The sequence below is a fragment of the Ciona intestinalis genome, chromosome 2 (genome assembly GCF_000224145.3).
Source record: "Ciona intestinalis chromosome 2, KH, whole genome shotgun sequence".
In the NCBI taxonomy this organism is placed as follows: Eukaryota; Metazoa; Chordata; class Ascidiacea; order Phlebobranchia; family Cionidae; genus Ciona; species Ciona intestinalis.
Genome location: NC_020167.2, coordinates 3,741,079 through 3,762,211, shown reverse-complemented (window position 1 = coordinate 3,762,211; position 21,133 = coordinate 3,741,079). Strand labels below are relative to the sequence as shown.

Here is a 21,133-nt window from a genome sequence, read left to right as displayed (position 1 = left end):
CATAATTCTTTGAATTTTCTTTGTTTACTACCAAATGGAAAAAGAAAACAAAACAAAAATGTGTCCCATCTTTCCCATCCTACTATATCAATAGCATGTCCGGCGGCATGGCTAGGCGGTGAAAAGCGCTTGTTGCTCCATGCTGCTACCACCGTGAGCGCGCGTGTCCTAGGGCATGTCACTTGAGGGCAACAGCTCCAACCGATTGGCTCCTAGTGGGCTGTGCACATAGTCAGTCATGCCAAAAAAGACGCAAAACAAACAATCACCATCAAAGTTCCATGAGTAACTTATAAAAAAGATGAAATTGTGTTTTACAACTACTGACGTTGCCCAGTAACCCAAGGTTATATAAATGTCATTCATTTATGCAATCAAGAAAATAGTCTTAGATGTACATGGATATATACCTTTAGTTTAACTGATTTTATTACTGCGCGATTAATCCTATCGACATAATTAGGTCGCTTTATTTAACAGCCTATAAAACCGTTATGGTCATTTCGTTTTAATTTACTTTCATTACACAACAGTTTAATACGTTTTACGATTTAATATTCTGGTAAATTTCTGGTGAACAAGTTAAGGCGATATACACAAGTTGATTGATTTGGTTTATTTCCTTGTGTTTTCATTACAATATACACTAGATCAAAGTTTCTTAAATTGAGTAAAATTTACCCCTGGGGTAAACTCCTCGTACTTAGAGGGTAAATGAGCTACCAATCAAAACCCACATCTTTTGGCGGGACAGAAAAATTGTACCAATTCTAGTACTTTACCAGACATTGAAGAACTCGTTGCAAAAAAGCAAACGCATAAGTCGTAGCCTATTAAACATAACTGATGTAATTAATTGATTTTCCTTTTTATAAATGAGCACCATATTAAAAATTAAGAGTAAATCTGAAAAGCAACTTTATTAAAAGGGTAAAGCTAAAGCATACGAAAAAGTTTAAGAACCACTGCACTACATATTCAGAATTAAATGAGGAGACCATATATAACCTGAAAATATCTCGAGTTTAATCATCAAAAAAGCAACCGCGCGTGTTTGTTATTACATGACGTGTTTGTAATTAATTAAACATAGTTGCTGGACAGGTGAGCGCATAGTTGTTTGAAACATACTCAGTTAATCTGTTAAAAGATTTTTTAAGTGGGGAGCCGACAAATATATACCTTACCAGTGAATTTGCGTCAATAACTACAGGAAGTCGTTATACGACGCAACATATACGCACGTAGCAAGTTATGTCATAGTATTAAACTTAGAGCGGTAGAGTCACGCTTAAAAGGCAGCATAACTTTAGGGGAATTTGTTGTTCCGTTAGCATTTACGCATTTCCGGTACAAAAAGCGGACAAGTTTCGGTGTATCGCAAGATAGAAATTGATATTGAAGGTTCAGCTATTTTGTTGGATACAGCCGAAGCTTAACAGTTTAAAATAATAGCAACGTTGGTAACAGTGCGCTTGTAAGGTGATCCTTATAAAAAGGGGCGAGGATTCACTTTTATACAGATATATTGGATTCAACTTTATACAGTGGGGCAAACTGTCTAACATACCTTAGATTGATGTTGTGGACTTTAGCCGCTGATGTTTGAGAATGAATACTGGGACGAATAATTTATAACATCGAATCTTTGCTGATGTAGCACTTATTAACCCAAGGTAGCCATGGCAAAAGTATTGCGACACTCAAACACGAAGCCTCATGCGCCGCCGTCAAGCCAAGCGGATCCCTTCTTTCTTTGTTTCTTTGTTCAAATAAGGACAGAGCGCGGAGCGAAAAAGGGTTTCGTCATCGTCTGAGCGGCAAGCGCGATTCGACACAAAAGCAGTTATGCCAAACCAGCAGCATTAGTTTCGCAAGTTCGCTTCTGGCAGGGAGCGAGAAAAAGTGAAGTATACGAAAAAGTTTTGCTTATTAATCAGCGCTGAATCGCGGCATAACATCGGAAATTTCGAAGTGCTTTTATTATCAGCGGTTGAAGTTTGGTTTAACGAAAACAGAGTTTAACGAATAACCTTGTCAGGCAGTGGATTCTTCAGTCTTTTTTCCTTAGACAAAACAGTGTGGTGGAAAGACGTGTTTTCTTAAACAAAATGAAAATCAGGCATGGTTTGAGTCAGAAGTGTTGTCTGTCTGCTTATTATAACGTAGTGGTATCGCTATAAGCCCACTTGACAATACCAGTTTTAATAAAGAGTGTTACAGCATATATGATAGATTGTCGCAGGTATTTTGGTTATCAGTGAAATAATGATATCTCTTTTGTTACATGCAAATCGTCGGTTATTGCATCATATGTTTGGTGGACTATACCGCTATTAGTGTACAGCTTGTATTCGTCGATGTTAAGCGTCAAAAACAGTTAGTCATTCGACCTAAACTAGTTCGAACAACTAAAGTAAAGCGAAATCCTTTTATTATAGTTGCTCTACGTATTAGGCCCATTTCGAAATCTGCGGGCGGTAAACGATTTGATATCAATTGTAAATTCTTTTCTATTTTCCTAGAAATCTTTTTGTGTGTTTAACCTGCAGTTCAAGGCCAACTGTTTGCTCTCTGTCGGTCATGAAGAAATTTATTACGCTTCAAGCTGTTCTGCTTATCGTCGCTGTCGCATGCGCCCAGAGTAAGTTTGTCAGATAATATATTCCATCAGTATATAATGACACGCTTATTATTATAATCGGTTTCTGCAATGTGGAAAAGATGAAAGTTTTGTCGTCTATAAACGTTTTGAATATTGTTTACCACTGCACCACGTCCAGCACGTGTTTCATAACGGCAAATTATTTTTAAGTTCTGGTTGATCAAGACCACGATCATCATGAGGAAGAATCTTCTTTTAACCATCTGGCTGAAATCACCGGCTCTGCATCGGAAGACTTCATTGATGTACCGGCCATCACTAACCTGCTTGAAATGCTCAAGACAAGAGTCGAATGCGAGGCTGGTCAAACTTGCAGTACAGTAAGTAGAATGCCGGGGGCGGAAAAGTTTAAACTTGATTAAACATGACCAAAACATACGTTTGTGCTACAATAGTAATATTTTATACAGTGCCTGAAGTATGAAACGGTCAGTTCCCTTCTAAACATCGGTTCCAACGTCACCCAATTTACTGAGGAATCTTTCGCTGCGCCCGCGGCTCTCATAATGACCATGCTTGCAAACGATACTTGTACTGGAATCAGTAAGTTGGTATATGTACGACATATTACTGTGTTCATTCGCGCTAATTCTAAGGTCCGACTATAAATGTACTGAGAAGGTATAATTTTGACCAGCAGTTCTTTTAGTTCTGTTAAGTTAAAACACTTTGTGTGCAGACCAAACATCACACACAGTAAAGTATTTCATGATTTTATTATACAAAAAACTTGCATAAATTCGGCCACTATTCCTTTCGCCTTGCCATATACGCGTGATGGTTTGCAATGTAACGTCATGAGCACTTTCGTAAATAACAACAATTTCTGTGGTTAACTTTATAATTAGATCTTAGCCGCAACACCGAAAGTTGCTTCTACTTGCATGTGACGAAACATGACGTTGAAGGACAATTTAAATGATTGTTTCCATGAAATTCCTTCCCTTTTCATCGTGCTGGAATTTTCGGTTATGCCCTCTGTTCCTATAAATCGCAACAGTGAATCACGACTTAATTTGTAACTGCGGTTGTTTCTTTCTATAAATAGTGTTGCGGATCTGTTGTTTACACATTTTCATTGGCCGTTTTTATCTTTTTTAGTATTTCGTTCCACGACCACACTTTTGCTGAATCTATACGTCATGTGTGTTTTTTGCAATATATTTGGACGCATTAAACCGCAAAAAAAGTTTTAAAAGCTTTGTTTTCTGCAGTCTTTTTCAATTTAGGTTTGATTTTTGTTAGTGCTACCTCCTATTTTATTAAGCACCAATGATAAGAATATTAATATAACCTAATATTACAATTAACTAATGTGCGAAACACTGATTATAGCTTTCTACAGACTTGGTTTATCAAATTCTAAAAGCTGTAATCACTTTTCTGTACAGATACAAATGCGTTGGTCGGCAGTACACTTTGTGGTCCTGACGTAATAACCACCATCCGCGCCACTTCTCCAAGATATCACAGAAACGAAAACAACACCCAGGTAAGATGGAATAAATATGTAAAACTATTGGGTAAGATGGATACCGTTAGCGTATACAATCCATATTTCCTAATCGTGATCTAACGTTGTTTTTTCGTTAGGATACGGATAAATCGTCACGGTACAGTTATATAGTTCTGTAAATAATCCTATTTTACTACCAAATGGGACAATAAAATAAAATGGTACATACCATCTTTCCCCACACTAAACTATATTTATCGCTGTGCATTGTCAGCACTGTTCATTAGAAATAATGGCTCCAAATTAAACGCGTAAAACAGAAAAAGTTAGTTTCGTTCTTGTATGTTAAAATGTGTGAAAATTGATTAATTGTGTTCAGAAGTCAAACAAGACTAATGACTTTTATAATTTTAGTTGTTATCGTGACTGCAACCCAAGGGCGTAAACAAATATAACGTTCGCGTTGTAACGAGAAAGCTCTCAGAAATAAGCGTATAATTTATTATCAAATGCAAACAAATTAAGCGCTGCTTAATCTCCTTAATGTAAATTAACCACATAAATTCCTACATACTTTAAAAGTGACACTGCTGTTAAAATAGAACGTCTAAAATAGAATTGCAACGTCAATAATAAATTTGCAAAGTTATATTAATAAAAACCACAGACTAAACTCGTGTTCAAAAAAGGAGAAAAAAGCCACAACTGCTGTATCCTTGTATATAGCCTACAATATTTCATAACTTAACTTTTCCTTCAGTGTAAAACATTATACTTCATATGCGAAATAAAAATATGCATTGCCAAAAATAAACATTAAAAATATAAACCATAGAAAAAAACATTGTTGTAATGTTTAAAATTTACAAAACATTACAAAAGTTCTGCAGCATAGACAGTTTTCACGTTGGCTATTTTGGAATACTAGGCTGCTTGTGATAGTTTTATGGACCTTAAAACACAACCAATACGCATCACTTGTGAAAAACAAGCTTAAATGTTAATGCGCATCACGATTCTCACCAATCTTCAGGGAAATTACGCTCTGGCGGTTTGAACTTTAGTTAATTGGAATCTTTGGTGTGATCTTGACTTGCATGAACAGACAATCCGTGTGTTTCTACCGTGACGGTGGAGCTGTCGAACCATGGCCAGATCATGTGTTTCCAGTTGTCATAGCAACCGACTGTACTGATGAGGTTTACAGTGAGACTGATGCTGTACAAAGATCCAAAGCTGCTACCTGTCTGACGGTACAACACAATTACCAATATGGCTGCCATTGTATCTGAAAGTAAGCAAAGGGTAGTTAGGAAGACAGCGCGTTTCACTCGCCGGAAAACACGAAGATACGCTTTTGACGAACAAGAAAGTGGATTTTTCTTGAATGTAGTGTAGCCTTTGATAGAAGTACGCTTCAGTATTGGGCGTAAAAATAACCCGAGCAGACCAATTTGCATAACTGCGCATGCGCAGACCCAAGTTATGATCAGCGTTTTGTAAACCAAAGCTGAGGCTATATCCACTGTGCATCCACCTGGTGTGTGGTGTTTATAGCGGACCAACGTGGCGAGTACAGCTGCTGCGGGTAAAGAAAATAAGAACCACAATATCAGCAGGAAAAAACTCAACACCTTTACAGTTGTATTGTTCAGCAGTCGCAGTGATGGGCTGATATAAAACACCCGCTGTCGTGTCCATAGAAACAAAAACGCCATTCCGGTAGCGAGAATGAGCAAGGAATCTTTCAGTCTAGGTAACACATTACACACAGATTGGTCGGCCGGTGTTGTTTCATTACGGTAATACGACGTTTTCTCAACGTCAAGAGCGGCTAGTTTTAGCAGGTTATACACTACAGAAAACAAAGCTACAGCGATGCATAGCATGCGGGTTGCAGCTGCGTATTTCTCCTCCTTTTTATGTGTGGATGTGCGACGGTCACTCCTGGTTCTTCGTCGTTTTATTTCGTAATATACCAAGGCCAGAATCACGTACGTTGCAGCTGCGGTCAAGCAAGATATGATTACCGTATCGGCCAACCAAAACCTGTACCGGAGGCGATGCTGTTCACCTATCCCAGAACCTTCCGTCTGCCAAGTTCCATTAGACATAACTAGAACAAAGTGAAAACTTCTGTTGTGACTGTTTATTAATCTAAGAAAGACTGCTCAACTAAAGACGACTTGAAAAGCCAAGACTTTAAGTTCCGATTGTTTCTTAACAATGCTGAATCTCAAACAGTTTGAACTAATGCAAACTCGTGATGGTGCGGTCCAAACATCCTGAGCAGATTCTATATTGGTGTAGAACAAATGATTCACAGAGTCAGTGAGTCGAAGAAATGCGTTGTATTACGATGTGCTCTGAAACTGTTCGGTCGTTTCCTTTCATTTACCAATTAAAAGTCACATTTGGGAGAAATACTTCGTCATTTGTACCTAAGCGTATGTACTCTGCCATAAACAGTAGTTAAGTTTGGGTTACCTTTTTCCTGTTTACGCATGGTAACAAATTAGCAATACGATTGCCTTTTTGACTAAACGTGTACGAATGACCTCACAACAAAGTAGTGCGATGTGTCGTACCGCGTGAGGTAATAAACAGAACACGCTTTGTATCAAAACAACAACAAATCAACATGTCAACAGCATTATGACAAAACGATTGAGTTCACTATGCAGTATATGACTAAAACAATATGGTTTTCTACATTTTTGAACATATATAATGTAACACAGTTTTAATGGAGAAATTTCAAAAATGGCGGTAATAAAGTTAATTTAAAATTAGAAAAACAGACCTGATTGTTGTTTTTCTAATATTAAACACGACCAATTTTTCAAAAAACGTCACCGAAACCCTGACCGGCCGACAGACAGTGGAATTTTTTTATGAAAGTTGTATTTCGTTTGTATGTCGTTTGTACGCCGCCCGCTTTTGTAAACCTAATACGCCAGTGCGACCGAACTTAATACGCCAGTGCGACCGAGTAACCTTTATGAACAGTGCGACCAGATAACCTTTAACCACGGAACAGGGTATTGCAGTGTTTCACAAAAATTCTTTGGTCGACGAAAAGCTGAAAGGTTTGAAGTATATTGTTCTCGTAGCCCGAATTGAAAACCTCTTAACAGTACAAGCGTTTGATTGTAGAAACAATAAAACACCAAACACGAGCTGCCGTCGCAATGTTTAACTTCTATACAATCGCGCGGAATATGTGTATTGGGTTTTATAATGAGTTTTTAACTCTTGCGCAATGTTTTACAGTGCTTCAACTACGCGACAGTAATTGGAACCAACTGTACCGAACACACGGAAGATGTTAATTATAAACTACTGGCGAACTTATACGAAGGCCAATGTATCCTGCCAACTCCATCCGAAATGGAAGACGAGCTGTTTGAAAGCTTGGGAGTGGAAGGAGACGTTGTTTCTGATGCAGGTCACTTGTAAAACCTTTTTTTAGAATTCGTATATACGAACGTAAAAATTGCAAAACCTAGACCATTCTCTACGTTAAGGGCCTAACAGCCCTGCAGCTTTGACATCGATTCATGCTCATAAAGTTTTAATGACATTTCCAATATGTTTACAGCGTTTTCTGCTTTGCTTGCTAAGCTTCAGGTTGGACAAACATACAGCACCGGTGGGTCCGTCACGCCGATTGAGCCTGCGACCGACACCGGGCATGATGGTCACAACCACAGACGAAAGAGGGAAACTGACGAACATGATCACGAAAAAAGGGTAAATTATGTTCGTGTTCGCTTTTATCTATCTAACAAATTATCGTCAACAACAAAAATTAATTTTCAACTTGTTCGGACCTACGTCAGGGTATAAGATTTATAAATTTATTTTCGTTCCGCTACAAGAACTACAGACCTGCTACAAGGTATCGTCGCGCTATCACAGCCTTTCATACGAATCGCGCAAAGTATCTTACGTAAGAGCTCTTCAATTGTAAAAACATATTTGTTTCTGTAGTTTATTGGAATGCTGTGTTGTTGGTTTACAATTACAATACATACAACTGACCAGGTAACTACACGGCGACCCCCAAAAAATCCACTACAAGTGATAAGCAGTTGGTGGTACATTTAAGAAAAATAAACACAAGTTACATTATGTGTCATGCCTACTTCGTACTGTTGTCTGTGACTCAATTTTTTCTCGCAGTGTTACACCAGAGATCAGCTGAAGAACATTTATGGCTACACCACCAACATGACACGCAGCGAGATGCTGAGCGTATCACCAAGTCTCCTGCAGCAAGTCGCCTCCGCGTCATGTCTCGTTAATGCTACCGACAACACCACAACACCTGCAGCCACAAGCAGCAATTACACACAAGCGCAAAGTATGTGTTTTCACCGCATACTTTATTAGAAAAGCAAATTGTTGTTTAAATGTGTTCATTTGTAATGCAACATGAGCTAAAACTGAACTCCATTTCAGAATTCGGTTACGGTACAGCGGCTGTGGTCGTCATCAGCATGTTAGCGTTCGTAGGCATCCTCACGTTCCCAACCCTCAATTCACCAGTGTTCAAAATGATTACACAATTCTTTGTGGCACTCGGAGTGGGGACGCTCTCTGGTGATGCAATTCTCCACATCATTCCTGAGGTAAGCGTCCTAAAGTTAGTATTGCGTGACGTTTACGAAATGGAGGCTAATCCGTTTGATTAGTGACGCACAAGCTTGCGTCTCTGTCGGTGAGATTAGTCAGCCGTTGATTTTTGTTATTTTTACATACACAACATAACATGCCTCTTGATGACGTCACAGGTGCTTGGGATCCACGCACATACACCTGGAGAAGATCATACCGATGACTACACCTATTTATACAAGTTGGTGGTCGTCATTGCAGGGCTGTATTTACTTTATTTGTTTGAAAACATAATAAAGGTCGTGCGACTGCAACGTCTGGTAAGTGTTCTGTTGTTTACCGACGACCAAGAATAATTTTAATAAAAACTATAAGCGGCACGAGTATATTGTCGCCAGATTAACACATGGCCTACTAAAGATATCTTTAGTAGGCCATGATTAACATATACGATATACCCCAAGTATTGTCCTGGTCACCGCATGTAATCTACGTCTGAAAATTTATTGTACATTGACTGAAGTCGATAAACTTTCAAGTCTTTCACCAAAGCAAGTAACTATCTGCTCCTTCATATTTTATTTTATTTTTTCCATCCAGCAAAAAGAAAGGGGTCCTGACTTTGACATGGAAGCGACTTCCAACAAACATGGACACAGCCACAATATCCATCAGTTAAATTCATCAACAAGCGACCAAGCAAACCAAACAGATACTGTAAGTAAAACCTGACTTAAATTTATTAACCCTTTGAAATCTTTCATGAAAAACAACACGACCTTTTGAGACAAAAATGAAATCGTTCATGACAAACAACACGACCCTTTGAGACAAACGTCTAGACTGATTAAAATAATTATACTTTTATTTTTTTAAAAAAGAAATTTAAATTTAGAAATTTAAAAAGAAATATACCAAGAGTAAGTTGAACATTTCAATTGTTTTACAGGCTTCTTATGATACGGAGTCAATGATAGAAAGCAAACCAATTTTCTGTGGTAAGTCCATTAGGTAATGCCTTATCCTGACTGTGTTTTAAACAACTAACAACCATCTATGGGAGTCGTAAGGATACAGTTTCATATTCATTGAACGTTTTTTGCTTACTGCCAAATGGGACGGAAAAATAGAATGAAAAAAGGGTCCCATCTTCCCCCATCCTACTATACTACTTTTTTGGCCAGTCACGCTAAAGTTTATGAAATTATAGCTCCTTTACAAACCGAACAACACAATCGTGTTAGTGTCAATACCTTTGACCAATATTTATTTCATCCGCTGCAATGAATATTAAAGCATTGTAACGTTTATTTCATACTCTAAAGTTATCTCATGCAAATATCCAGGTATTAACTCGGTGAGCCTCATGATCCTCCTGGGTGATTCCTTCCACAACTTCGGTGACGGTATTGCTATCGGAGCTGCCTTTGGTGTGAATTGGGTAACCGGCATTGGAACTTCACTTGCAATTTTCTGCCATGAACTGCCACACGAATTTGGTAATACTTACTTAACTTTTTATCCGTTAACTGATATTCTGTGTTTAGTAAAATAAGCTAGTTACTGAAGTTTTTTTTATCTTGCTTAAACCTTAACTAACAGTTTACCGCTTTCAGCTGACTTTGCCATTTACATCAACAACGGGTTGCCAAAATGGAAAGCATTGTTTCTTAACTTTTTCTCGGCCTGTTGGTGCTTTGTTGGGCTTTACATAGGACTTGTTCTATCGGATGACACGGCGGTCAGACAATGGCTTCTCGCTGTCGTAGCGGGAATGTTTCTCTATGTGTCATTGGTCGACATTGTAAGTTGTTATATAGTATGGTGGGAAAAGATGGGACATCTTTTTATTCTTTTTTTTTGTTTTAATTGGTAGTAAACAAAGAACATTGAAACAATTCTAAAATCGTATCCTCACTAAAAGTGACCCATTTTACCCCACCCTACCACATTTTTCTTATGCAAAAACTAAAAACAGCACAAGGTTACTTACATGATCTTATCAGTTTGTTGATCCAATATATGAATTTATTACATTCTGCAGCTGCACGAGATGACCGAGGTACGAAGCAATAAGCCGGTCATTATGTTTTGTATTCAAAACTTTGGAATGATCCTTGGGTGGGTGATTCTCTTCCTCATAGCACTTTATGAGGAACAACTTGTTAACTCGATTAATCCTTCAAGCTAAAAAAGTGTGATTTACAAAGTTTAATTGCGCTTTTTTGTAAAAACATATATACTTTTGAGTGTTAATATACGTAGCCTTTTTACTAAATCAGCTAAAAGTGTGTGTTAAGAAAGTTTAATTGTGTTTTTGGTAGAAATATATATTCTTCTGAGAGATACTATACCATACGTAGCCTTGTTTACTAAAATATACATAATTAAACATTTGTAAAAATAAAGTGTTTGGTATTTTTAACGGAAAAAAGTTACCAAGAAATATATTGAGTATCAAAATATTATAAGCAGGCCATTATAACCGCCAAGCTTCTATGGCAAATATTCGTATTGTATTGTTTCCGTATTAGTCAACGGGTGGTTTTCTGTATAGCAAAAAGGAACGATTAAATAACGCAACTTTAAAAGAACAACAAAGTACTTACAAACTGTTTGCGGCTATTAACGTGATGCCATCATTAGGATTTTAAATAACTTATATAGTAGGGTGGGGGAAGATGGGACACATTTTCATTCTATTTTCTCGTACATTTTGGTAGTAAACAAAGAACATTCAAAGAGTTATAAAACCTTATCCTCGCGACTTTCGTAGACCATTGTTAATTGTTTAAAACACGATCAGGATATTTATATACTTTGTGCTAAATATTTCCCATCTTCCCCCACCCCACTATACATCTTAATATGAAGAATACTAGGTGAAAAACCATAAACTTCAAGCGGATTTATAAATGCTGACTGTAAAACTAAACGTGCATACTAAACTTAAAGTCAATGCAACTGCAACTAAAGGACATAGGAAAGGAAAGAAGAAAGCCAAACCCGAGTAATGCGGGCAGCGCTGATTGCTTAAAGGAGACATAAACTGTAAACGCATGAACACCAATACACGCTTCATTGAACTCACATTACGAATAACGGTAAATAAAAAGTAACAAAGTAAGTTTTAACTTGAAGTTAACTAAACATATTTACGTTTATCTTGCGATAACAGAATTGTTACAGAGAAAATGTTAGATAGACAATGGTATTGTTTTTAAGTGTTGTTGTACAACGGCCTGGACACGTTAGTTTGTAGTTGAGTGTCGCAGGCACGCAGTCAAGGTATTACATTATCACGGTGATACGGAAAGATCAAAAGCTGATCGATCGTAAGGGAAAGACTTTTTTGGTCTAGAATGCAGCACCATTGCAGACCACGAAGAAAATCGAGAAAATAGAAACGAAGTACTCCTTGAGCATATTTCCATCTCCGCGAGAGAAAGGAAATCGTTTGGCGTCGGCCGAATGTCAGGGCAGAGTTCGGGAGAATAGTTTTCATTTGTGTACTGCTTTAAATCGCTTAAATCCCATACTAATTTATGGGCGGTGCCCATTGTGTTGTTTGCTGTTCGATTTTCTAGAATCTCCCGAACCTGTTGTATGAACTGCGACAGCGTTGGTGGTGCTGCAATGTACACTGGAAGACGTTGGGTGCTGAAAATGTGACTTTGAATGGCAAGAATTGCATGGGCTAGGTGATTAGGCGTGAAAGTTACATTGCATATTACATCTTTGCTGTTCAACGAGCACATCGTATCAACCATCTCCTTATCAAACCTGAAATAAAATAATAAAGTGGGGTGGTGGGAGATGGGACACCTTTAGCACATAATATATCCTAATCGTATTTTAAACAATTAAGAACAGTGTTTTGAATTCGTGAGGATACAGTTGTTCTTTGTTTACTAACACATGAGACAAGAAAATGAAATGAAAATGTGTCCCATCTTTCCCCACCCTACTATAGTTGTTACAAATATGGAAATAACAAACATGTCTACCTATACCCACCTCCAATGAACGCTTACAAAATCATGTACTTTCATGATGTCACGAATAAAGTTCTCGGCTATTTTCTCAACATACACCGGCCTTGTCGTGACGTGTTCTATCGCAGCAAGTATGACGTCATCTTTTGCACTGTGTATGTTCTCCGATGACGTCATCTGTTCGACCTTGGTAGCGTTATGTAACTCGATAGGCAGCGGTTCGCCCATTGTCGGCAACGATAAGGATTTGAACGGGTACAGGAACATGGCACATTTTGCTGACGAACTACAACAGGATAAGGCGGGTTTTCATATAGTAGGATGGGGAAGACGGGACATCTTTAGCACATAATATCCAAAAATTCATCGTGTTTTAAACAATTTACATCGGTCTATGAGAGTGAGTATACGGTTTTCTAATTCTTTTAATGTTCTTTGTCTATACCAAATGGAATGAAAAGGTGTCCCGTGTGTCCCCACCCTACTATATAATTGTCCAATACACCAAATCCAACATAGCAATGTTGATGGAAATGTGTTGTTTTGCACTTATGGAAGAGTGGGATAAAATAAGACGTGTTTCGTTCTCATTTTTCGTCCAATCGGGTATAGCAAACAAACAATATTTACATTATATAACCGTAGCCCCGGAAGTTTAAAATAGCGTTGCTAATTGTTTAAAACAGGTCTTACCAGTATCCCTCCTTCCCCACAGTGCTATATGTATAGGAGGTCTGGGAAAGATGGGACACCTTTTGATTCTATTTTCTCGTTCCATTTTATAGTAAACAAAGAACATACAAACAATTATAAAACCGTATCCTTACGAATCCTATATAGACCGTTGCTGGTTGTTTAAAACACGATCAGGATATTTATATATTATGTGCTAAAGGTGTCCCATCTTCTCTCACCCTACTAAATGTTTATTAAATTAGGCAGCGAAAATTTTAAAATGCCAAAAAAGTCAAACTGGAGATGGCTTACTTAAATATTTTGTCCAACTTCTTTGAATCATGCACTGTGTTGTGTACTACTGTGCTCGGGTAAGTTGCAATGTCTGGAATGTCACATCCAGTCTGGTTACGGTCAAATGTAACTCTTCCGCTTGCTCCTGGAGGCGATTTCACCCCAAAAATATCGACTCCAGTAAGTTCTTCTGCTTCCCTCAACGCAAAACACCACCTTGGTCGGTTCTATACGAAAAGTTTAGTGTTAGTATATGTAGGGGTTCGTCTATCCTATGGTCCGAAGTCCAACACCTTTGGTGCTGCTACCGAATGGACCTCACCGGATTTTAAAGCTTGCCAATTCCTCAAAGGTATGGGCGACAGGAAAATATGTACGGGTTACAAATTATAATGTTTTAGTAATTAACAAGAAAATTCTGATACAGATTTAACTCCAAAAGAGTCATTAAAAATGGTATCACAGAATACTTTGTACACTTTAAATAGCAGAGAATGGGAAAGTGACCAAGCGGAAATTTACCAGTCACCAATGATATAATCTGAACTAATACCGAAAACCTGGAATATAACGTCCAGCTTTCGATTGCATTTCTCTTGAAACTCTTGTATTGAAATGGTTGATATGAAGCCTGCCAGAGCAGGTACATTAATCCTGTTGAATGCTGACACCACACGCAGTCCTTGTCGACCGTGGTCGTTGTATTGAGGTGCAAAATGTGGTATCACCAATGTTCTGTAGACTTGTTTATTTTTATTTAATTTTAAACACAGTTTTGTTGGGTAAGATGAGACACTTTTAACATTATTATCGTGTGTCCTGTTCGTGTTTTAAACAATTAACAACAATCTATATAGTGGAGTGGGGGAAGATGGGACACCTTTTTGTTCTAATTTCTCGTCCCATTTGGTAGTAAACAAAGAACATTCAAAGAATTACAAAACCGTAGCCTCACGACTCCCACAGGCCATTGTTAATTGTTTAAAACACGATCAGGATATTTGGATATTATGTGCTAAAGCTGTCCCACCTTTCCCCACAGTACTCTATATTATTCTAGGACGAGAGGATAGGATGAAAAGTTGCCTCATTTTCCACCAGCCTACCATATGTCCATAGGTTTTCACTTACTTCTGTAAACTTCCTTGATTTTAAAAGTCATAAAAAACGGGTTTTGGAAATACCGTTAAAAACACGCTATTCACGTTTTCGGGTGTAACTCAAAATACAATGAGAAGGGAGTAACGGACGTAGTAACTCAGCTCAATGAAATTTCAACAACAAAGTTTAGAGTGAATTCATTACCTGTTGAGTTTGATTGCTAGAAAAACTGACTCCCGAAATCCAACCAATTGATTATTAGGTCCCCATAGTAACCACGGAAGAAGAAACTTGTTTGGGTCAAGTGATACGCGTGGTTTAATGTTCGTAACGTCCTGGTAGATTTTCAAAGGACAGTCCCGCTTCTGTTGGGTCTATGGAATTAATTAACCGCGTTAAAAGATGCCTTTATGTAAAAGGTTTACATGCTACGTGATTGAGGTGTTTTTTCCGGGACGTTGCCTGAACGGACAATCGCGGGGCTTGTCTGTCGTAGTCTGCTCTAAACTAAAACCACTGCATAAAATCGTATGTCGTTTGAATAAAAGCAAATATAAAAAACAGACGTCCTAACATATAAAAGCAGCAATGACAGATCAACGAGTTAACGTACACTGATGCAGTGTAACCACTTAGGAAAACCGCGCATCTTGTAAACGTACACCGACTGAAATAACACTTTGCACTATCAATAAAACAATTACACAACCGTTTAACAACACGATTAAACGAGAACTAACTTTGTACAGTAAAAAGCGAATCGAAAGAGAAATGGAAAACGTGCAAATTACTGTAATCAGTCCAACGGCATAGAAACCGACGAGACTTGAAAAGGGGGGCTTAAAGCCCTTATATGTGGATTGTGGAGTCAAAGCCTTCATACCCACAACGTAGCACATACGTGTTTAACGTGTTTTCCTCAACCGATGCGTTATATCTGTCAGGTCTTCTTATAAAACGTGGGCTTAGTGAATAGGGTGACTTGTTGTTGTAGTCCAGTCATAACACTATGTAAGCAGTTTTTTACAAGTGTAAGCTTGTAAAACCATAATCTCAATAAATGGTTTTCGATTTATCTTTACCACAAATCTGTCAGCTTTGCCCATATGCTGTATATGCAGTCATAGCAAGTAAACAAGGGTCCTACAAAATACATTTATGAGAAATTTGAAGAGTAGGCCTATTGAATTTAAATTGACTTCGCGATTTGTAATTCCGACAAATAAAAGTGGCAAATAAAAACAACATTTGCGACACAACAGTCTTCTCACCTCATGAGTTTTTGGTTCCAGTATATTTGTTACTTTTGTGACCAGTACGACATCAGAACGTAACGTATCTATCACACTGCTGGAAGTTTCCGTCGTTACAGTGCCGACGCCTAAATTCAATGTAATAGATATTGATTATGTCGACACGAAGGAAAGTTTACTTTAGGATTTAAATATTATTGTTCATCCTTCGAATTGCTGGGATTATCGTGATACTTATATGTTTTAAGTTTTAAACCATCATTGTCCTGCTAATAGATCCTTAGACCATTTATACAAGCAACCAATGTACGTTCAAATGAACACATACCATGTTGTGTAGCTGTGGTTTTAACAGTGAAGCCAGCGTTTACAACATACTTTACGCCTGAGCTTCTTTGGTGTTGAAACAGCAATAAACTTGATTCAGTCCATTGCAGTTTTTTAGAGTATAACAAGATGCAAGCGATCGTGCTTAGAACAGCAGTTAGTATCGTCCATGGTATACACCTTCTAACATTAACCATACATCTCATAATCTGAAGTATACAAAGTCACCAAGTAGGTTAACACGCCAATCGTTATTTGAAATACTGTGGAAATGGCGGCTTGCTGTTTCAAACAATCCATAAATATTTCATAATTAAGTTGGGATCTATAACGGGATCTATAACTGACTGCCATGCTAAAACAACTATGGCGCCAGAAAAGAACTCTGTAAAGCTATCTTACTATATTGTTAAACGGGCTGTTCTTATGCAAACACTAAACAACAGCGATTCATTCAAACATATATTCCAAGCGACGATTCGCTTTTTTTCTGTCTTACAGGTTTGTTTAACATTGACTATACGTAAAAGACAGCGAAAATGGGCACGAACATTACCTGACAGAACCAATACTAATCGCGAACTTACTCCGGTCTGTTATTATGATTTTATACAAAAAGTTCACATCAATTTACAATGTTTAACATTTAGCCTACTTTGTCTATACAGTCACATCACCATGGTGAACAACGTCATTGTTGGGCACGTAGTTGTCATATAAGTTTTATATTATGTGCCATTCATTCTATCATTAATTTTCAATTCTCCGATCTTGGCTATGTCGTATACTTCTTGACCAAGATCAAACCGGAATATATATTTATGTAGGGTGGAAAAAGATGGGACACCTTTTTATTCTATTTTCTAGTCCCATTTGACAGTACACAAAGAACATTCAAAGAAATATAAAACCATTTCCTCACGACTTTGGTATACCGTTGTTAATTGTTTAAAACACGATTCCAATATTTGGATATGATGTGCTATATAGGTGTCCGTCTTACCCCACAGAACTGTACATTTTAAATTAAATGTTTCGATTAAACAGCTGAGTTAACGATTAATTGACAACTGGTTTAATCAAATACAATAATTCAAGTTTGTTAAACATTATAACTGCTGATGGCATTCAATCGTAGTATACTGAAATGTGCTATATGGTTCGATACAGTACTTTAAACCAATCGGGTGCATATAGATATTTACGTCTAACATCGCCTGATCACCAAGTGTTTTATTATTACCTTTAAAAACGAAAGTTATTCTCTTGAAGTTCATAAAGATTGACGTGTCGGCATCAAACTATTATACTGCTGTGGCGGGGGCGCATCAAAAGCATATCTCTTACACTTTACCTTACACTATTATTGTTTGTTGAAACAGTATTTTGATATCTAAACATAAATTGAATATTACTAACCTTGCAAAACTGCATATTTACGGCATTATTAATGTTTATTAAACTGTTTACCGTCGACGTCGTTCTCACCAGTTAAGTTTTATATTATCAACACGAGGTCCTTGAGTTACACAATGCGTATATTTAGTCTCTGCAGCAACATACAAACCGGTAGTTATCCGCACAGCAAGGCGTATATATACATGTCGTGGGTGTTTGTCAAACATTTTATAATGAAACGTCCCTATAACTAAATTAGCAGTAATGGATAATTATAGTGGTAATGAAATAAACAAGTACTTACATTGTTACTGTAATGTACAGTGCCGACCTATGCCTAAATTGACGTCATTTACTTCCTATTGTTTTCCGATGCCAGTTTTTGCGACATCGCTCACCAATAACGAAATAAAGAGAAGGGATTGGAATTATGGTGGCATGCGTTGTTTTGTTCAACTTAATATGTTTGTATTTGTTATTGGGAGTTACGATTAGGGCTACGCGTGCCGTAAGTTGTTCCCGAAATAAACCAATGCGTTAATTTGGTCAACCCATTAGTGCTGACCATTCACTGGGTTTGAGCAATTTCCGTAAGCGTCCTGTGAAAACTTGTAGAGTTTGGACAAAGAAATTAAAACTATTGATCATTAAGAAACCGAGAGAAATCATATTAAGAAAGTTTGAGCAAAGAGATTGGTTTTAATCTCTTTAGTTTGAGTAAATGTAAAGTATTTATCCACGCGCGGCAACGACAGTCTGTATAACACGATTGTTCTATTTCATACACCTCGTGCCCGCTTACGAGTTACTACGTTTGTAATTTTGTGCGTGATAAAACCTGTCTGGTTAACACTGATGCGGTTATTAGGTTTCGTTTGACATCACAAAAGTGCAGTATTTATTTTTATACCACGCTCCCCGGTTTAATCCTATCTATACGATGTCTATTATAAACACGGTAACCCGAAGAAAAATTCCCCGAAACCGAAACACCAAATTTCATAACAAAAAAAATATTTTATTAAGTTTACCATGATTGTGGATTAGATTGGCAACTCGTTGACATACTTTGTGGCATTCTACGACAGAACGTCATTATGAAACTGGTAAATAGTTTTGAATAACTTATACTCGTTACAACCACTAACTGAGGTAGTTTATAAACACTCAAAGAGTCAATGGTATAGATTCTGTAAGGGTGAGTTTTTCACCGAGGCACACTGGAGACCTGGAATGTAGGAATATTAGCCTATTACTTCAACAACCACGATGCTACTATCTAGACCCCACTGAGGCAGTTTCTATACACTTAATCATGGAGTTTTTATTTATAAGGGCCTTAAGTGAGGCACACCAAAGACCTGGGATGTAGTAGTAATATTGCCCCGACACTGTTATAGATTATACAAAGTAGAAAAAATCCATTTTAGTACTAAAACTAAATTACATTCACAGTACAACTTATCAGCAAACGACACAAGTCCTTGTGTTGTGTTGAAGTTCAAATCATGCACCATCATGATGGATTGTTCATTGGATCTCACTTCACTTAAACATTTCCTACCGATGACTATCACTGATCAGTAAGTATGTTGCAATATACTGTGTGGTATTAATGAACACACTATAGCTGGTGTATAAGAATACAGCCATGTTATAATTAACAGTAAGATTGAGGTATATAAATTAATGAATAGACTATATGTGTATTTTGTATGGTGTATAAGAATTAACCCATGTTATAACTTGACAGTGAGCATGAGGTGTATGGACATTCTTACATACCATATGTGTCTGGTGTATAAAAAGACACGTTATACCCCAACAGTGCTTACAAACTAATTTATCTTTCTTACTTGTACTTACAGACCGCGTTTAATGAATTTACCGAAATGGCATCTAAAAGATGAGAGTGGCAACCTAGTTCAAATGCAGGTAACTGTTAATTATCTATGCTTGACAATTGCCAACCATAGAATGACAATAAAATAATCACTCACACAGTAAGTCTTAAGCAGACACTAGGTGTATGAAACACCCAACAGAACACCACTGTAACAATTGTCATTGCCCGACCACGCTAAAATAAACAAGTTACATTTAATTCAACAAACATAGAGTAGTAATTTGTAAACTGCTGTAATGCACCCTTGCACATCAAAACTGCCCCTGTAAAATGGGAAACATTATATCCACAGAAATATGAGTTTTGTTTTACCAGGAGCTCAAGGAATGTGCCGGAAAGGTTTTTGTTGACGCTGATCTTGAGTTTAATCTGCCAGAAGTAAGTAGGAGTGGCGTATGTGAACAGATTATGCACTTTACCATGTTTAACACTTATAAGAAGAATGTGAATTAATTAATAAATGCAATGTTGCCAGGATGTTAATGATTGGTGAAAGCTGTAGGATTTTTAGTTTTTGCCATTGAACACTGGTTAGAACGACTTACCTGTATATCAGAAGATATGGGTTAAAAGCTTGACTTTATGTTAAGAGGTGTATGAAACACAACTTCTGTGTTATATTAAAACACATATTCAGTGTTACATCCCATTTATTACCTGATCACCATTTGTAGAGTGATCAGTTTCTTTTAATAATAAAAAAATGGGCAAACTTGGTCAAACATCTCCCATTGCGAACCTTGCTGAAGAACCTCACCCACATTAAATTAGAAATATTGATTTAAGTTTGTGTAAAAAAAAAGATCAATTCTCAAAGTAAAAAAAAAAAAAATAAAATGATGATTATTTCTATAGACTGATCTCCTTGACATTTCAACAATTGATGTGATCTTGGTTTCAAACTCGAACACAATGATGGCCCTTCCTTACATAACAGAGGTGACTGTTATGTCATGTAAAGTTAAAATCACTTTGTGTGTCAGTAGTGGGCAACTTCACAGTTAGGTGTATTATACACTGCTATTATTCTGGACGTGTTATTTCAATGTCTTTTTGTAATCTTTTATAGGCCAACATTATCAAGGTCTCTAGCTAAGGTCTCTAGCTATTTTTGACATTACGCCATAAGACACAAAAATATATTATAAATACAATTTTGTTTTTTGGATTCTAACAGTTCTCTGTTTTCAGTATTTCGGATTTAAAGGAACAGTTTATGCCACAGAACCAACGATTCAAATTGGAAGGTAAGGCTTGCTGTGTATAGTCAATAACAAGTGGCTTGTTTGGCTTTGAAAGTTTGAGAATCCATAATAGCTTTGTAGTATTCTGCTCTAGGTCCGGCGCCGTGGCCCAGTGGTTTAGGCGCTTGCATCGAAACCAAAGTGTCCCCGGTTCGGTGCTCGGCAGCGGTACTACCACTGATCGGCGTATGTGTCCTTG

The 21,133-nt window shown here is 37.4% G+C and overlaps 3 protein-coding genes and 1 long non-coding RNA gene across 6 annotated transcripts in view; 2 read left to right on the top strand and 2 right to left on the bottom strand.

The window, feature by feature from the left end:
- Positions 1-1,414: 1,414 nt before the first annotated feature.
- LOC100187467 (zinc transporter ZIP12) lies at positions 1,415-11,149 on the top strand. 2 transcript variants are annotated; one of them, XM_002123024.4, is made up of 14 exons: positions 1,415-2,644; positions 2,816-2,985; positions 3,076-3,208; positions 4,057-4,157; positions 7,395-7,569; positions 7,723-7,874; positions 8,307-8,487; positions 8,586-8,755; positions 8,918-9,061; positions 9,342-9,458; positions 9,691-9,739; positions 10,088-10,240; positions 10,358-10,545; positions 10,786-11,149. In XM_002123024.4, exons 1-14 carry the CDS (start codon positions 2,584-2,586, stop codon positions 10,930-10,932), a joined length of 1,941 nt encoding a protein of 646 aa, XP_002123060.1. In that variant the 5' UTR covers positions 1,415-2,583; the 3' UTR covers positions 10,933-11,149. The 2 variants fall into 2 exon arrangements, with proteins under 2 accessions (XP_002123060.1, XP_026696580.1); XM_026840779.1 differs by lacking the exon at positions 7,395-7,569 and having other exon boundaries at positions 2,462-2,644; positions 7,746-7,874.
- LOC104265401 lies at positions 8,102-11,485 on the bottom strand. The gene is made up of 3 exons (XR_717133.2): positions 11,351-11,485; positions 10,735-10,928; positions 8,102-8,750 (listed from the first exon to the last, which is right to left on the bottom strand). It is a non-coding gene; the product is annotated as an uncharacterized LOC104265401 (long non-coding RNA).
- An 80-nt stretch (positions 11,486-11,565) lies between these two features.
- LOC100180315 lies at positions 11,566-16,651 on the bottom strand. The gene is made up of 7 exons (XM_026840780.1): positions 16,388-16,651; positions 16,078-16,187; positions 15,011-15,180; positions 14,266-14,440; positions 13,724-13,932; positions 12,759-13,022; positions 11,566-12,524 (listed from the first exon to the last, which is right to left on the bottom strand). Exons 1-7 carry the CDS (start codon positions 16,590-16,592, stop codon positions 12,041-12,043), a joined length of 1,617 nt encoding a protein of 538 aa, XP_026696581.1. The 5' UTR covers positions 16,593-16,651; the 3' UTR covers positions 11,566-12,040.
- Positions 16,652-18,756: 2,105 nt separating this feature from the next.
- The window catches only part of LOC100184269 (integrator complex subunit 9), a 9,004-nt gene continuing 6,627 nt past the window's right edge, over positions 18,757-21,133 (top strand). Inside the window, exons 1-6 of one of the 2 annotated variants that reach the window (XM_002123185.3) lie at positions 18,757-18,890; positions 19,240-19,367; positions 19,653-19,719; positions 20,006-20,068; positions 20,546-20,629; positions 20,882-20,937. In XM_002123185.3, the coding sequence (XP_002123221.1) occupies positions 18,882-18,890; positions 19,240-19,367; positions 19,653-19,719; positions 20,006-20,068; positions 20,546-20,629; positions 20,882-20,937 (407 nt within the window). In that variant the 5' untranslated portion in view covers positions 18,757-18,881. The remainder of the gene's footprint in view (positions 18,891-19,239; positions 19,368-19,652; positions 19,720-20,005; positions 20,069-20,545; positions 20,630-20,881; positions 20,938-21,133) is intronic. The other variant, XM_026840777.1, reaches the window with a different exon arrangement.

Coding starts and splice junctions, on each gene's coding strand:
- LOC100187467 (XM_002123024.4), top strand. CDS start 2,584: ATGAAGAAATTTATTACGCTTCAAGCTGTTCTGCTTATCGTCGCTGTC. Junction 7,875..8,306: donor AACATGATCACGAAAAAAGG/GTAAATTATGTT, acceptor TTTTTCTCGCAG/TGTTACACCAGAGATCAGCT. Junction 8,756..8,917: donor TTCTCCACATCATTCCTGAG/GTAAGCGTCCTA, acceptor ATGACGTCACAG/GTGCTTGGGATCCACGCACA.
- LOC100180315 (XM_026840780.1), bottom strand. CDS start 16,592: ATGAGATGTATGGTTAATGTTAGAAGGTGTATACCATGGACGATACTA. Junction 14,441..15,010: donor CTAGCAATCAAACTCAACAG/GTAATGAATTCA, acceptor ACAAGTCTACAG/AACATTGGTGATACCACATT. Junction 13,023..13,723: donor AAGTTGGACAAAATATTTAA/GTAAGCCATCTC, acceptor ATCCTGTTGTAG/TTCGTCAGCAAAATGTGCCA.